Source organism: Condylura cristata, unplaced genomic scaffold, assembly GCF_000260355.1.
Source record: "Condylura cristata isolate star-nosed mole 26May11 unplaced genomic scaffold, ConCri1.0 scaffold00001, whole genome shotgun sequence".
Lineage (NCBI taxonomy): Eukaryota > Metazoa > Chordata > Mammalia > Eulipotyphla > Talpidae > Condylura > Condylura cristata.
Genome location: NW_004567102.1, coordinates 56,927,933 through 56,946,034, shown reverse-complemented (window position 1 = coordinate 56,946,034; position 18,102 = coordinate 56,927,933). Strand labels below are relative to the sequence as shown.

Below are 18,102 nucleotides of genomic sequence, written 5' to 3'. Positions count from 1 at the left end.
TTAAAACGTGTGAGGTGAAATTATCGACACTTCAATTTTCACTGACCTCAGCACTACATTGCTCATCTTTACTTTTCTAAACTTTAATTGAACTGCCTTTTCAGATTCTTTTCCATCTTCTTGCCACTTTCAAAAGGGATCTCCAGGGTCCTCCATGGTGGCACAACGGGTTAGGTTTAGCACGATGAGGCAATCTGCATGAGTTGGATCCCCAGCCAGGGAAATAACCCACATGGCATGGCAGACCTCTCCTGTCTTGCCCGTTGCTCCCCTCAGCAATGTGTTTCAGTAGATCTGCCTATTCTGCTCCCCACTCTCTGGAGAATCCTTTCACACACACACACACACACACACACCCCACACACACTTATGTCCTATACCCCAGTTCCTGTTTGCATAAGTAAATGAATCTTTAAATAAAAAATGGGGGAGAGGGGAATCTCTATGTAGGAAAAGCAAAGTCTCATTTAATATGAACTCTTGGACTTCTCCCTAAATAAAAATACTAGTTTTACTGCTACTCCGTTTTACTGATCTAGAGTCAAGGACAGTGGAAAACATTAATTTCCTCAGTGAAACTTGTCTTCAGTTATTAGATTTTTATAAGGTCCGACTCCAAAAATAAGCGTGGGGTTGATATTACTGTGTTTGTACATGGTATGTGTTTGAGTGGACAGTTATTTGAAATGGCACAAATGATTTCTATTGGGGTTAAGATTTACTTCTCCAGCACTACAGTGACTGGATAACCTGCATGAAGCCTCTTTTCTACCTGGAACCCCAAGTCATTTCAAATTATGATGTAGGTCTCGCGTAAGGATGTGGTTGTGAAGTTCTCTTGTAGACAGTATACCAGGATCCAGACCCCTTCTCAATGGTTAATTAGGAAAGAAAGGAACATAAAAATATACAGACTTTACAACTATAGGACAATGGTTCTTAATCATGAATGTTTATCAAAATCACTGGTCATTGACATGTGCTTTTATTGTTTTAAAATACAAATTCAGACTTAGGGCTTATTAGCCTAAACTGAAAAGGGCTTATGCTCACATTCCTTTTACTAATTTTGCAGATGATTCTGGTTCAAATAGTGCTATAATGGACTAAAGTCCATTGTATTCCTGGGTTTCTAGTATTGATAAGGTTTAAATTTACTATGTCCAAAGGCTAGAATTCAAAAGGCTTAATGTTCTATTCACCTCAGTCTTCTAATATTTTATGTGAACAACAACACTAAGAATCCAAAAGCCACCAGTCTCCAGGATAGAAAACTCAGGTTACTCAAAATCCTTGTATGTAAACCCACTCCTGAGCACAGCACTATTTAATCTTCAAGTCTGGATATTACAGGCAGGATCTCTCTTCAACACTAAAAGATTTTAAGTATGTGAACTTCTTCCCAATAAGAGGAATTCAACATTTTATATTTGAAATTTTTAGGTCAGTTTATTAAGTTCAATGATGAAAGCTATCAGAAGAATATTCTCCTGAAAATTATTTTTTCTTAGAAAAAAAGAAAGGAAAATCAACACCCTCTCAGCAAAGCCACAGATGCTGTGGCAGTCAAGCCTCTCTGCAGATGGGGTTAGTCCATTAGTCAGTCAAATCGCTCTCCGGGTCAGCAGGATTATAGTCTGGATCATCCTCATCTTCTTCCAGCTCCAAGTCATCCATTTCCTGGAACAGAGACTCATCTACCTCCACATTGTTTCCAGCTGCAAAGGAAAAAAAGATTTCATTTTCAGTTTATACTCAGGATGAAAGATAGAATTTGAGGGCATTCAAAAAGAAACCGCTAACTGCATATGTGAGGTACAAGTGATGAACCCCTAAACAACTACTGCAATCACACCAACAATGATCTGTATTGATAAGCAGAGATGCACACATTTTAAAAGCAACTTCATGCTTCAGTTCATTGCCTAAAAAGAGAAGTTATTACCAATAAGAACTGTCTAGAATGAATTATTTATGATATGGCAGAAACTGAAGCCAACGATGATATGCCCTCATTACCCAAAGTTGATAATTACTGAACATGGGACTGCTATCATTTCATCTCTTCCCACTATGGTAGCAGATACTACATTATTAAATAAAGCTCAACTATTCTTCTCAACCAAATGATAGATTTATCTTGATCTTTGCCTTACCCAGTTCTCTTAATCAGTGGTATGCCTTTCTGAGATTCCAAATGTCTATAGCCCAATAAGGGAGTGATACCCACACTTTGCATTAAACCTCTTGCTCTTCAGTTTAGATACAAAAAGGTAGGATATTTTAGTACTCTCAGATCATCAAAAACTGCTTATCTTCCCTCACAAACTCTATCCCACTGCAATTTAATGCAATGAGTCTTGCTTCATGCTTATGAGCAGTTCAGTAGTAAAAATAATTGCTAAGTACAAGCCAAAGAATAACAGGCTCTTGTCTGAGAGAGGAAATAAAGACTTCAGGGCTGATGACATCTCAAATAGCTTCATGATAAATTTAAGTTCACCAGGAAGAAAAGGGACCACAGTGAATCAATTCTAGGTAGAAGTATATGTAAATGCAAAGAGATGTCAAAGACTTCCAAATGGAACAAAATATTCCTAAGGAAAAATCACCTGGGAATAACATAAATGAAGTCAAGATTCCTCTAAAAAGTAGGGGAAGAACCATCAATGGGTTTTAGGGAGCAAAATGCATTAACTAAATACAGGTTTTAGAAATATCATCTCAGAGAAGAATGAGGAAGAGACTAAAGCAAGGAGATAATTTAAGAAGCTCTGTTGTGTTGACACCACCCACTGACAAACAGGAGCAGGCTGTAGGAGGCAGGATGCTGCCGAAGAGCAAGATCCCGCCCTTCTTATTGATAGAATAATCATACAGCATTAGTCTGAGGGGAAGGAAGATGAAAAGGGAGGGGTGAAGCTCGAAAATGTGCTCTGCCATCTACATACAGTACCAGGGACTGTGAGTCTGCCTCCCACGCACTTCTCATCTGCTTGAGGACTCGGAATTGTAATGGAGACCAAGGCCCAGATCCCCAGCCAGCGTTTCAATCTTAACATCAAGGTGCTCCTCTCCTAACCTCCCCTCCCACCTCCTCTCCTCTCCTCCCCTCCCAAGTTCAGATCAGATCATACCTAGTGAAGCACACTCTTTCCCTGGGTGATTGAGCTTTTTGTTCTTGATTGATTTATAAGGCATTTTGTAAGGTTTGGCTATAACTGATTGACTGGGCAGTTCTGACCTGGTATAGGAATGTAGAGCCGCCGGTAACAAATCAGTGGCCCAAGCAGGAGCACCAAAGCCACAAAGCTAGAAGTGCTAAATAGTAAAACTTTCATGTCAGGAGGAAAGAGCTGAAAATACATCTCAGAGGAAGGAAAAAAAGTCCAAAGTGAATGACAATAGTAAAACTTCTAAATTGTGAGAGTTTTTTAATCTAGAATTTCTCAACACAATAGCTGATAAATGAGTTCCTAATGTGAGACGGGAAAAGATGAAGATGTCCCTGTTTTGTTTTTTGAGGTTCTAAATACCTAGGTACAAGAATGTGGTAAGATTCTTGTATTACAATTTATTAAAATCAGTTTTAAAAATGCTATCAAAATTTCTCCTGCAAACAGTCCAGAGAAAGATTGAAAGGCTGGATGCCACACCATCCCCAATTTGCAGGAAAGGCGTGACTTGCAGAACTCAGTTTGCAGAAGAGGAGTGGCTGAAGACTAAGCCAGTTAAGAAACAATGTAGGTATAAGCTTCCTGGGGGCAGAGAATTTATCTTCATGGTTCTCTGCTGTATCCTTGCAGTCAGGGCAGTCCTTGGCTGACAGCAGAAGTCAATAATTATTTGTGACTGGATGAACAGAAGACTAACAGAGTGGTGAAGATTAGGGCATAAAGGAAAAGAAAAGCACAAGGGACTAGATGCATCAAAGATTATGAGAGTAGTAGAGTAATAATGAAGTGTAAAACTTCTGGCTAGAGGGCCTATTAGGAGTTCTAGATTTGAAGTTTTCATAGAGCTCCAAGACAGACCATGGAATAAAGTTTTCATAAATTTGCGACATTAGAAATTTGAGGAAAACAGGTCACCAGAGTCAGAGTGGCATGGTTTAGGTTGCTAGAGGCTAATATGACCTTAACTGTTTATCTAATGTATCTTTACAGTTGCTTAAGTTATCAGAAAAACTTAAAATATATTTCTATAATTTAATATATAAAATGATCAGACATTAGATTTTATTCTTAAAGTGTATTATACTGTTGAGAGGAAGAATAAGTTATCACTCTGATCTTCATGATTCAGTATTAAAAAGTAGCACATTATGTACATGTGAAATTCTATTATCTTACCATCCTCCAAAAACTGGATATCAGATGTATCAAGATTATGATCTGTTTCAAATAGCTGTTTCCCTAAAAGAAATAAATATATTAAATTCAAATTAGTCAGTATTCTTCAATCTTCCCTAGAAGCTTTAAAAAGTATAATAATCTAAGAAAACAAATCTGAAAATGTGTTTTTCTATGAATTTCAATAAACACATGATATCAGTAAGTAGCTAAGGGGCATATGAAATGTATATGCATTAAAATGGAAAGTCAAAACTCAGTCTGCTTAACTCTTAGAAAAACAAATGAGTTTGCTTCCATCATTTCTAAGGTTTGACCCTGAAAGTCATGGTATCCTTATCTGGAGATCTAACTATTATTGTAATATTTAAATCAAAGTCATCAAAATTAATTATAGTTATCTGTGAAAAAATGTCATGCTGTAGAGGTTACATGTTCTTTTTTTGTCCTATATGCCCAAGGATTATTATTTTTGTATAAAAATTTGTCCAAAGAGCCCTGGCCAATAGGAGGTTTTTAAGAAAGCAGGAATGGGGGTGGGGGGGCGGTAGGTTCTTACCACTTAATTTATTTTTTCCTGCTTGTTCTTCTTCTTTCATTCGTTTCTTCCTTATTTCCAAGAGTTCTGCGTCAAACTTGGCTTTCCAACTTAAGAAATTCTCAATTGTAACAGGAGTGCCATGAAATAATTGCTTAGAAAATAAAACATATAAATGACCAGATAAATGAGACAATAGTTGAAAAATTAAAGCTTAATGTCCCCTACACAAAAGAACCGTTACTTACGGGAAAAACAGAAAAATTAAAGTTTCAAGTTTTGAAATAGTTAATATGATTTTTAGCTATACCAGTTACTGTCATTGGTTGTGGTAACTTACTCTGGAAAAGTTCACTTTATATTTTTATTATAGAAAACAAAGATAGGCCCTCCCTGGTGGTGCAGCGGGTTAAAACACTGCACTGAGAAGCTAAAGCCACTTCCGCATGAGTTCGATTCCCGCCTGCCCCGGAGGTGACCACATGGTGTGGCAGACCTCTCCTGACCCGCCCGCTGCTCCCCTCAGCAGTGTACTTCGTTGATCTGCCTGTTCTGCTTCCCGCTATGTCTCTGGTGAATCTTCTCACCCTCCACATCTCTGGCCTGTAACCCAGTTCTGTATGAATAAATAAATAAATCTTTAAAAAAAAAAACAAAGATAACATGGAATTTATCCCCATTGCTATTCACCAACATGAAGAATTTTTGCTGTCAATATTACTCTGTTTTGCATACACATCAACTTATAATGCTAATATAGCTTACCTTTTTCTCTTCATTTCAGAAATTGTTATTTTTCATATTTAGTAAATAGCTAAAACACTCTGCTGGACATTTTATAATTATAAGTTCTATGCCATATTTTTCAGTCTTACCTGCATGAGGTTTACTAATCTTTATTGATTATTAATCATTACTCATGCTATGTCAACAATTCAAAGAGGGACTTCTAAAATTTTCCTTAGTAAAGATTTTCTTTAGTAACATGGACTTAAAGGAATAATGAAAGAAAACTTGGCTTTTAAACATACCTTTTCGGCTTCTTCTGCTTCTTTTTCTTTTTGTTTCTTTTCTTCTTCTCTTCTAGTTTTTATTTGATCTACTATTTCATTTAATTTTTCTTGCACAGCTGTCACTAAAGTAAAAATCATCACCATACCAAGATTTTCTTCTGCCTATTTAACAATAACAACCAAAAATGTTGTATTGGGAAATACAATCATCAAATGAATGAAAATTAACCTATGAAAAATGTCTACCCATAATCACTAAACTCTATACACTTATAATATGACCACCAGTTCAATTACATTACAAGTTCAGACATTTAGATAAATGAACATTTAAAAACTGAACATATGTGTGAAATTTAATAACAGAATTAGTATTACACATTGTAGTAGCAGTGAATAGGATCCAAGATCAGTTTAAACTCATGTCTGATTATGTCCCCTTTCTAATAGCTCTAGATATTATTAAAATCCATAGCTGTCATTTATACATTTAGTGAGAAACAGAGGTGAGAATATGAAAAATCCATCACTAGTGCTTTTCTCAGACAGTAGGCAACTAGCTGGCAACTTATCACAGGAAGTGGGAATTTTAAGTACTTCAAAAATTGGAATTTTTAGTTGCACATAAGACATTCTGAGAACCAAATTGAAACTACTTATTAAAAGTACTTATCAGACTTTTTAAAAACAGATTTTTTATGCATACAAGAACTGGGTACAGGCCAATGGAGGGTGTTGAAAGGATTTACCAGAGACAGAGTAGGAAGCAGAACAGGCAGATTCACGAAGTAACACTGCTGAGGGGAGCAGCGGGCAGTCTGCCTCACCATGTGGTCACCTCCCTAGCTGGGGATTGAACTTGCACTGACATGGCTACAACTAGCTTTGTAGTGCTGCACTTAGGCTACTTTTTAATCACCTAAAAGTCACAGGGCTGACTAAGCTTCAACAGGGGTCAGCTTTTCTTAGTCAAATTTTAAAGACAGAGTGCAAAACAAAAAAGAAAAGATGCTTTGGGAATACATATATATATCATGACCTTTGCATTTGCCATGCACTGTTTTATATATAAGTTTAACAGCTTTTTTTCTGACTCTTTAAGTTGTAATTTTAATTTTATAAATGTTAAATGTTGTTTACTTACCTGCAATGCTAATAATTTTAAAATGTCTGAGACATCATTATCTTCTAGATTTTCTTGAGAGAATATTTCATAAAGAGGAGCTTCATCTGGGTATTTTTCACTGTATGTAAACTTGAGTGTAGTCTGGACAGCTAAAGAAACAAGAGTCTGATATGAATACCTTAAGATATAAAGTACAGAAAGATCAACTTTGCTGTGTATGTGTCAATGAAAAGGAACACATCAGATTTTCCTAAAAAGAAAAACAAGGTTACTAGGGGACCAGATAATCACTAATATGAACAAGTCATACCACAAATAAAAAGGAAAAAACACATGGGAATACCATCACTTCTAATTCATGAAACACACTTACAACTTATTAGTAATTTATTATATTGCATGCCTGAGAAGAAGGATGGATATATCACTCTTTTTATTTTATTATTTATTTATTTATTTATGTAAGAACTCGGGTACAGACCAGAGATGCAGGGGGCAGTGAGAGGATTCACCAGGGACAGAATGGAGAACAAAACAGGCGGATCTGCTGAAAACTGCTGAGGGGAGCAGCAGGGGAGGCAGGAGAGGTCTGCCCGCGCCAAGTGGGTCAGCTCCCTGACCAGGAGTCAAACTTGTGCTGCAGTGGCTGCTGATAGCTTGATAGAGCTGAGACTTAACCCCCTGAGCCATGAGAGAGGCCCCATATATCTAATTTCATTAGCGTTTTTAGATTCACTGATTAATATTAATTTATTAATGTTAATTTATTGATATACTGATTCTATTATATGATGTAATAAACATTCATTACAGAAAATTTAGCAATAAAGGAAAAAAAGAGTTAATAATAGTAATAGAATTACTAATTCCATCAACAGCCATCACTTAACATTTTGATATAATTCAAGTACCTTGAAAGCATTTTTAAAAGGATACTTAAATATTTTCTATGCATACATCTCCATTTTAAACATATAAAAGAATGTTCACGTTACACTTGAAGTTCTATAAATAATATCTATATAAACTATATACATATGTAAAAAAATAGTATCCAACTTTTAATTTACATTTCAGGAATATCTCAATGCTAACCTCAGTTTCAATGGTTAAAAGAGGTTTAGCATTATCACATGATACCACTGAAATTGTATTATTGACTGCTAATGCAGAATTTTAGTTGACAAGCTCAGAGGGAAAAGAATTGCTTGCGGTTAACACAAACTTATGTGTTTTTTTTTTTTTAAAGATTTATTTATTTATTCGTACAGAACTGAGATACAGGCCAGAGATGCGGAGGGTGAGAGGATTCACCAGAGACAGAGTGGGGCACAGAACAGGCAGATCGAGGAAGTACACTGCTGAGGGGAGCAGTGGGCGGGTCAGGAGAGGTCTGCCTGGCCATGTGGATCTCCTCCAGGGCAGGCGGGGCTCGAACTCATGCAGAAGTAGCTTAAGCTTCTTTGTGCAGTGCTTTAACCCGCTGTGCCACCAGGGAGGGCCCCACAAACTTATGTTTTTAATACAATACAATATTAACTGAACTAAACTAAAGGTGGCAATGAACTTGGGCACTCCTACCCCAACACCAAACAAATATGAATTATTTTAAATTTACTAGTTTTATAATTGCTTCATTTCAATTTGCATATTTGTCTTAGTTCTAAAGTTGTAGAAAAGTAGTTTTTATGCTGATACATAGTTAAATAGCAGTATATTATCCATCCTAAAGAGAGAGGGAACATGTAAAATGGCATTTATCCACCCCAATTTATAACAGCAAATGTCCAGTAAACAATCAAAATAAAAACACACTCAATGGAATACCACAACAGCAGCCACTAAAGAATGTGTGCATATGGTCTTGTTTTGTACAAAAATCTCCTATATTTTTACTATCTGCAGTATTGTTAATGTTTCTGTTTTACTTTTTAAAACTAACCTATTTATGTGAGAAAGAATGTTTTACTGACTTCTTGTAAATTTTTTCTCTAAAAATCATGTTTTACATAGTAAATACTGATTAGAAACACACCACGTTCATACTAGAATCCTAACAGCCCTGTAGCACCTCTACACCCACAATGCCCAGTATGATAGTGGCATAATGAATAAAATTCCTGAGAGGTTTTAAAAGTGCGTGAGCAGGGATTTTTATATACACTTACTTTCATCATTTTCCCCAGCTTCAGATGTTACTGTAATGGTGAAGCTGTGTGGATTTTCAGATAATACTGCAAGAAAATAGATAGTGAGGTTAAGTTATTAAGATCATGCCTAAGAAAAATGTTTGCCCTTATTAACAAACTATCACTACCCTGTCCAGAAAGCTGATCTCTAGCTTGTACTTCCACATCCACAAATACAAATTGAAGAAAGCATTCAAATGATAAAAATGTTCAACTTTTCTATTCAAAACTAAAGCCATTAATCTGGAAAGATCTCCCTATAACAGATAACTTTTTAATCAAATCAATTAAAACAATTCATTTAGCTTTTAATTCATAATTCCCATCTATACATGGCAAATTACCTTACAAAACATTACCAAATAGAATGGCAAAAAAAAAAAAAAGTTTATTATTTCTCATTAGAAGCTATGAACTATAAGTATTCATCATAATCACCAATTGTTGTACTTATATATTTCGAGGAAAAATTCAGATTCTCTATGACCAAGAGTAAATGTTAATTTGTTGGAGTTTTTGTTTTCTAGCTATTTCTTTCTCCACATGATCCCTAAAACCAACTTTTATTCTTTTACAAATGACTGAATTTATACCATCTTTCACTGACTTACAAAATGCATCACGAGTCACACATCAACCTACTTGTAATTTGTTAAGTAGACAAGACATGCAATCAACATTTATATAAATAAAATTGTATATGCCATTTTATAGCCTCATGTCTATCTCATATTATGTATGTTTATTATACTATGAAAACTCCCTGAAATTCCCCAGATTAGTGCTTGGCAGTATTGACAAACACTAGATTCCTCACTTAAGAGCTACAATAAGGGGAACAAAAAGAAAAAATAACAAAGAAACTTATAATCAGAACCACTACAAAATAAACAAGGGAAGTTCAAGCCCCTCATGTTTGTTGCTTGAATCTGTAAGAAGATCTGTGCCTGGAAAGAATGGTAGTAGCTCCGGGCCGTTATCTGAAGTAAAAGACAAAGGGGTGTCTGCCAAAGTCACCAAAGAAACTACTCAGTTTTCCCTACATCGGAACTTCTAAAGACACGATACATATTATCAACAAAACTTTTATGATCAATGCCTTCATTTTAATTGAAGTTTAGAAATTCTTGAAGCATTGATGAGCATCTTTGATTACCAGAAGAATGTTAGTCAGGAAATTAAAAAAAAAGACTCAATGAACTCATTTTAATAGGTCTCAGGAAGTCAGTCCACACTGAAAAAGTCCCTAGAAGGTAATTTAATAAAGATCTTATGATTTGCCCTTTTTTTTAAACAAATACTTGTAAAGCATATTTGATGTATTTCATTCCTATTTCTTTTTACAACAAACTTTAGCACTTAGCATGCATGGAGTGTAAACACTGACACTAAGTATTCAACCCAGTGATATTCTAACACCTTATCATTTTCTAGGGGTCCTTGAGGCTCTAGCTATAACAATAACTGCTAGCACTACTCTGCGATGTGTTTTATATTTTTATGAAAATCTTTTTATATTGATATGAAAATTCTCACACCAAGGCCATGATTTTATACCATTACTATATTTCACCAAACTTAAGGCCATCAAATATGATGGGTACCCTGCTTTATGTAGGTCAGGAGACTTCGGGAAAAGAAGCTTCCAACTAAACTATTAAATATAATCGACCATGAGGCAAATTCCTAATTTGGAGAAATGTAAATGTATAAAATCATATCTTAGAATCAATGAAATATAATATTCCAATTTCAAATAATTTGCTCATGACTTTTCAGCTAGTAATAAACTTAAAAGAGCTATCTAGTTTCAGGGTGAAACTAGATACCCCTTGAAATTGTCCCAGTGAAGTTAATGAGGTCCTGAACTTGGCTGGCAGTAGCCACAGAATAATAGGGAAGAGGGAGGATTCTAAGATAGTGATGGATGGTATTTTGAACACAGAGGGGAAGATGGTACAACAGAAACAAGAAGCATATACAAAAAAAAAAAAAATCAGCTACAATACATTTGAAGGACTCAGGGTACTATCAGTTAAGTATGCAATCAGAAATGGAGCTAAAGAGTTGAATTTAACTTGGGATCATTCAAAGAGAACCATTAGACTAAATGACAGTCATTGAGAAAGCAGAGAGAAATTAGGCCCAACACCAGGCTCTCAAAGGAACCCTAAGTTTGGGGGAAATGGGGAGAAAGAAAAAAGTGCCCAGTTTAAAGAAAAAGAAGCTGTGAGGGATGACAAAAACAAACTCAAGACAACAGCATTATGAAAATCAGAGAAGAGTTTCCAGAACAGGTGAAGGATGATCCTCCCCATCCCATTCCATGCTACCTCACTGTCTGTTGTCACTGAGTTTTCCAGCAAACAAGTTTTTACATCATCATCAGCCTGTAGCAGCAGTATGCAGTACAGTGTTTTGAGATCAGCTGTGAGAATAGGGTATAATCTTAGCCAACAACTACTCTAGAAAGTATCTATAATCTGAAGACTCATTTATCTGAAAGGCCACCCCAGCTAGGGAGATCTGAGTTTGACATGGCTATGTGTGTATTTGTGTGTGGTGGGGTTGTTGGTGGGGAGGAATGTGAAGGGGGGACAGATACAGGTAGACAGTGATCCCTTAGCCTATAGGATCATGTTTAAATTCCCAACAAGGCCCTTTGTTATCTGGGCCCTGCTAACTTTTCAGGTCTCATTTTCCATGATTCACTTCTCCTTTTATGTTCCAGCAATCCCAAGTCACTTGTCCTTTGCATAAATTTGCTCTCAGAGAGTTATGCTTCTGCGCATGCTGTGTCCTTTCCTAGTCTCATTCACCTAGTAACTTATCTCTCCTCATTCTCCAAAACCACTCAAACCCTTCCTTATGCCCCAATTGTATCCTATACATACCTCTTTACAAGAATTATCAGAATGTTTTGTAAATTACAAGTCAAATAGATTGAGCTTGGAATAATGCATATGGCAAATGCTTGTTAAATGAGGAAGGACATGTACTAGCAAGATCAAAGAACTGTCTGATGCTACTGACAAATTTTTGGTTAGCTTGACATCAATTTCTTCCAACAAAACTTCCCTTACCCAGAGGTTTTGATAGAAAAATGGAAATAACCAAATCCTACTACCTTAGCAGGACCTTGTAACAGAGCAGGTAGAATCAGGAGACTAGTAATTACATTTTAGAAGCCGAGCTGTTAGGAGGGTTGGTTCAATGTACGAGCTAGCCACAGAATAGGCAAAAAGAAAGTGAACAATGTTTTATTATAATTCATAGCAAATCCAACACCAAACCAAATGTTATTTTCAAGAAATCAAACAACGGACTTGCAGTTAAACTAGATCTATTCCAGTAGGACTATAGGCTGGGTGAGCTTTGCCTCTTTAACATCCACAAGGGATCATACTGTGTTTAACCAAAACTTCACTATCAAGCTCTCAGCAATCTACTTAAAAATATAGATGTAGATTTTTTTCACTTCCTTCATCAAAAGCATTGAACAATTACCAAGTCTAATATTAAATATGTTTAGAAAACTACAAGTTCTTTCCTACACCTGGTAGGAAAATATGAAAATTTGAAATCAACACAAATGGAGGCTGTTAAACAATAAGCTTTACAAATCCTCAAGATTTCAAAAGAGCAAACATTTTACTCCAAAATCCTGAAAGGTTTCATGAAGATCCTACTTAAATGTAAGGCAAAACTCCTTAAGAACTAGTAATCAATGTTTTAATTTATTTACTGCAACGCTTGTAGGAATGTTGAAGGGGATTAGGCAGACAGGCTCAGCGGATATTGCCGAATACTTGAATGCAGCAAAAATTCATAAATGGCTTTTTATTATCCTGACTCAGAATCCACAAGCATCTCTGTATCTGACAGGAATATCACATGTTAAATTGTATCAGAGCTTAGCACAATTTGAAAGAATCACAAGATTGTTTCAGAGTTAAAAATGTATCACTTTTATAAATGTTTATATGCACAGTATTCACTGAGAAATACCTTTATGTCCAAAGAAAGAAATGGACAGCACATTTTATGCTTTCTTGACTCTGCCTACACAGTGTTCATGCCTAACTGCATTTCCAAAGTACTGGAAATGATCAAATATCACAACTGAATATATCCAACAACTGGCTCTATCTATGTTCTAATTTTATTGAGACATTGATATACAAGCAAGGATAGAGAAGGGAGCTAGACTCCACACACACTCACCCAGTTAATGACACTTCTAAACCCCTCTTCACTCATCCCCTTAACATCCTCACAGCACAGCTGTGCTGCTGGTGAGAAAGAACATGAACAGGACTGGAGCTATACAGGGATAGCTGAGAGACATCTGCCTGTTGGCAAAGCAGAACAAAATTTGCTACCATTGCAAGCAGTGGTCAAAAAGTGGAGCTAAGAAATCTAAGCTAAACAATGCAAGGGAGAGAAGCTGGAGTTTATGAATTGATTGAAAATTGTATCCTAGGCTCTGAATTCTTGATCATCAGTGATGGACAACACTGGAAGGAAGGGATGAAGGACTGAAATACCACAAACTTAGGTTTCTACTCCTTGTACTGGCTTTATTTGATCACTTCTCCAAAATGGAAAGTAAATGTGAGAAAAGTGACGTTACTATAGTTAATTTGCAGCATTTTCAGACTCATCTCAGCTAAGGCTTAATACAGAATTCTGTTCCTTTACACCTAATGAACTTGCCAATGCTACTTATACACTTTAGGCCAACCTATCAAGTAATATTCTGCTTCCCCTCATCCCACCGGAAGGTGGATCCCAAGTCCCACATGTCTAGAAGGTAAAAGAACAGCAGAGGATTCCAGACCTTACTCAGACCTTACTCAGTGCCCACACTTCCGCTGAGGGCTGGTTAATCCTGAGAAATCCATTTACCATTTCTGGGACTCCATTACCCTGCTGGTGGCAAGGGAGTCCAGGTTACAAGACGGCTAATAATCCGCCCAGTTTAACGAACTGAAACTTGGGCGACATCATCCATTCAACATTCTGCACAATTTCAGTTTATTTAAAAAGAAAAAAAAAAGTCGTATTTCAGGGACAACGCTGCACTCACACTGATTTGGGATAACTTTAAGACAGCACTCTGAATCCCATGAACTTTAAAATACCATCATAAGGAACACAGCGTTTACTCAATGAAAGTGAAAGCTGACACCTCTGTGGCTCTACAAACACATTACTCCCCACCTGGAGAATCTGTTTTTCATGTATTTCGCTAAACCTCGAGTTGCTGAAAGTTACACAGAAACCTAAGTCTCCCTGACTCAATTCCAGACCTGACATCAGGGACCTCACCCAGACGTTTAGATTTCAGGGAACGAACGCTGATAGAGAAATAGCCGTGGAATTACTGGTCAGTGCCTGAACATCTCAGGAGAGGAACTTGAGGAGAAGTGACCGACCAGGTCACCACGCGGCCTCGCGGTACCCAGTTCCATCCCCGAGCCGGAGGCCGAGGCCGTGGCGGCTCCACCCTTGCGGTCCCAGGGACTCGGCCACACGGCCTCGTAAGTCACCTGTGAAGGAATCGGGGTAGATGGACTCCAGAGCCTCCAGCTCGTTGCGCTGCTCCTCGCCGTAATCTGTCATCGTGGCCCTCCTTGCAGCCCATGGATCGCCCAGACACCCAGGCGATGCACTGCAGCGGGAGCGCTGCCGCGCCGGTACAGCTGGCGGTGGTCGGGCGGGCGCAAGCGCAGAGATCCCGGCTGGGAGGCCCCAGGTCCAAAGCCAGACCCGGCCTGCTGAGCAACAGCCCCGCGCCGGCCTCCGCCTGCTCCCTAACTCTGCACTCCACTAGTTCGGTCTGACCGCAGGGTTACTGAATAGCCGCCTGCCCCAAACTCGCTCCGGATTTGCTAGTCTGGTGGAAGCTTCCGCTCTGGCATTCGCCAGGGACACCTAGGGCCGGTTCCTGAGCTTGGCGGGGCCTGAGTCTAAGAAGCCCCTGAGTGCGGCATCCGCGCTCGATGTTTCTGGGCTGAGGGCCGGCTCTCCAGCTAGGGCTGGATGGTGTTTTAGGAAACTTCTTACCTCGTGGTGGGTGAGTTCGTCCTTCCGGTTTCCGAGAGCGCCCCAGGGAAGTGGGCAGATGCGAGTGCTCAGGTAGGCTAGTGGCGGAGTACAAGTGACTTCTGCGCTGTTCGCAAGCTCCGAGTTCCTCGGGCAATCTCCGGGAGTTGAATGAGAGACCTAGACCAGGTGGGCAGTCCACCTGGGCAGAGGTGCGGAGGTTCCCCTTGTGCATTGGGTGGGTCCGGAAGGGTCGTGCCAGTTGTTCAATGGCCTGTCGGAGTGAATCCCGCGGCGAAATCGGCTAAAGTTTGGTGACTTGAGTTTTAGTTTCACATTTTTAGGTTTCACTTTGGAATTTGTAAATGAAGGCTTCTGGACATAGATTTAAAGATGGCGAATTTCTGTTCATTGATAAAGAGGGTGGAGATTCAGTAGTATTAATAAACTGTAAATCAGTACTCTGAAAAATGTCCAGGACCTTTGATTTAGGACAGTAAAGTTGAGGATATCGTACTTAAATGATTTTTGGTTATCTTCCAGTTCTTGGCGACAGAAAGTCTCAACAACAATTGGCGTAAGCTAAGAAAATTGAATAATCATGGTCAACCTTTATGAGATTCTACAGCTGTTTATATAAACTATTTATAGTTATGATAGGATTAAAAAAAGTGGAAAATAAAATACTCCAACATATTAAAACACTTGCTTTTTTCTTTCTTTGTGTTTTGTTTTCTTAAAGTTGATCTCACTACATTAGTAGTGGAGGAAAGTTTTCAAATAAAAGCTCCTGGTAAATAAAATACGACAGACAGACATGTAACTAACCACAGTCTGGGTAGCAACCAGAGCTGGAAGGCTGTGAGGTGGTCAGGAGTCCAGGCACCCTGGGGCATGCTTAGATGTGTTCACAGCCAAGAAGAAATGAAAACACACCAAACAAGCTACACACCACCTTGAAAGCCATCAATCACTTCTTGATAGATTTTTCCACCAATCAGAATTGCATTGCCTGAAAACATTTACTTAAAAGTGGACCTGCCTGTCCAGTGACCTACATAAGCAAACTCTGTCTGAGTTTTTTTTTTTTTTTTTTTTTGCATTCAGCTCAGATGCATTGTGAAGCTGTGTCCCTTGGGCTGCATTCTGCAAGCCCAGTATAAACTTTTGCTAAATGTGTGCTGTAACACATGAATGAATCACTGGTGGTTGTGATGCAAACAGTATCAGAATTTAGGTTGTGGTAATGAAAACATAGAAGGCAGTTAGATGTGTTAGATGTAGCTGAGTGGGAAACCGTGGTGGTCTGGACACGCTGGAGGCTCTGGACATAGAGGAAGGAGGGTGTCCTGCCCCATTCTGCAGGTGTGTGTCAGGAGAAAACAGCAGTCGTGGTGGGTGGCCCCAATGTTGGGAGTGAGATCTAAGGCTCTGGCTTGGCGAATCAGTGGATGTGAAGCTCTTTGTGAGCAGAGGTCTAGGGGGTGAACAGATTTTGAAGGGATCACAGAGAATCTCTCACAAACCCAGATCCCCAAAATGAGCTACCGCTGGAATACAACCAGCTTACTTTTCTTTTTTTTTTTTTTAAAGCACATTTCAAACCCCCTCTGTCTTCTGTCTTTAAAAAGCTATCATAGGGGTCCTGCCCGCTAGTGCAAGGGGTTAAGTCTCACCACCATAGACTGCTCTACATCCAGTACAGCATGAGTTTGATCCCTGGCCAGGGAGCTGACCCACATGGAGGAGCAGACCCCTCCTGTCTCCTTGCAGTGTTTTTCTGTGTATCCACTTGTTCTGCTCCCCACCATCTCTGGGGAATCCCCTCATCCGCTGTATCTCTAGCCTACACCTCAGTTCTTCTATGCAAAACTAAATAAATAAATAAAAGCTTTTCTTTTTTAAAAAAGGTAAAGTGTATCTCCAAAATGTCCAGTTCTCAGGTGAGTGAGTCACTGTGGCTTACGCAATCTCTAAAATAGGAGGAGTCATCATTAGCGCTGTATGTCATAAAGATGTCATAGAGAGAAGAACTTAGTGAATTGCTCTTTCTTCCGTGTCTCAGATTAATCCCCAGGAAGAAACTCCACTCCTGGTGGTGATAGCTCCCAGCAGTTCATAATGTGGGATTTCTCAGGTGTGTCCTTTAGAGACGCAGAGAGGGTCACAGCTTTCAAATCACTGAATCAGCTAGTAATAACTTGTTTAGAAAATCACTTTTAGTGAGAGTATGGCAGCTCGTGGCTCCCAGTCACTCAAGATGCAGGAGAGCCTGGATTCCACTCAAGGATGTTCTGAAGTCACTTGAAGCAGATTCTAGCTGTCAAAGTTCCCCCTTCCAGGCTCTGAATGGCTACATGAGCTGCACAACAGCTGACACCTCCACCCACAGACGTGGGGGGGGGGGAAGGGGGGGCGCATCTCATAGCTCACGAGAAATGCAGGGCCCCAGTGCCCCGCGACCCACTGGGTTGGAACCTGCACCCCGCGAAACTGGAATGCGGCTCTGCCCTCCTGCCTGCCAGACCTGGGGTGGGGACAAGAACTTCACCCCAAGTCCTGGTGTGGACGGGGGGTGTCAGCCCAGAAAAGTTTACAAATTATATTAAAAGTCCCTAAGTTATCAGTATACAGAAATAAAGACACACAAATCAATGAACCAGAAAAGAGCCCAGAAAACCCACCTGGGGGAGGTCAGTACAACAGGAGGTGCCGGAAGCAAACATGGAGTTTTCTGTCAGGGGACCCGGGCACCCTCGGGGTGGCGCTCAGGAATGACCGAACCCCAGTTCCTCCAGGCCCCACAGGGACCCAGCAGAGCCCTCCACATCCCGCC

General features: G+C 39.0%; 1 protein-coding gene across 1 annotated transcript; it reads right to left on the bottom strand.

The window, feature by feature from the left end:
• Positions 1-1,427: 1,427 nt before the first annotated feature.
• Positions 1,428-15,057, bottom strand: RWDD1 (RWD domain containing 1). Its single transcript, XM_004673792.2, has 7 exons — positions 14,771-15,057; positions 9,198-9,263; positions 7,048-7,178; positions 5,922-6,065; positions 4,912-5,044; positions 4,353-4,415; positions 1,428-1,718 (listed from the first exon to the last, which is right to left on the bottom strand). Exons 1-7 carry the CDS (start codon positions 14,841-14,843, stop codon positions 1,597-1,599), a joined length of 732 nt encoding a protein of 243 aa, XP_004673849.1. The 5' UTR covers positions 14,844-15,057; the 3' UTR covers positions 1,428-1,596.
• Between the last annotated feature and the right edge of the window lie 3,045 nt (positions 15,058-18,102).

Coding starts and splice junctions, on each gene's coding strand:
- RWDD1 (XM_004673792.2), bottom strand. CDS start 14,843: ATGACAGATTACGGCGAGGAGCAGCGCAACGAGCTGGAGGCTCTGGAG. Junction 9,264..14,770: donor CTACCCCGATTCCTTCACAG/GTGACTTACGAG, acceptor ATTTTCTTGCAG/TATTATCTGAAAATCCACAC. Junction 5,045..5,921: donor AAGCAGAAGAAGCCGAAAAG/GTATGTTTAAAA, acceptor TTATTTTCTAAG/CAATTATTTCATGGCACTCC.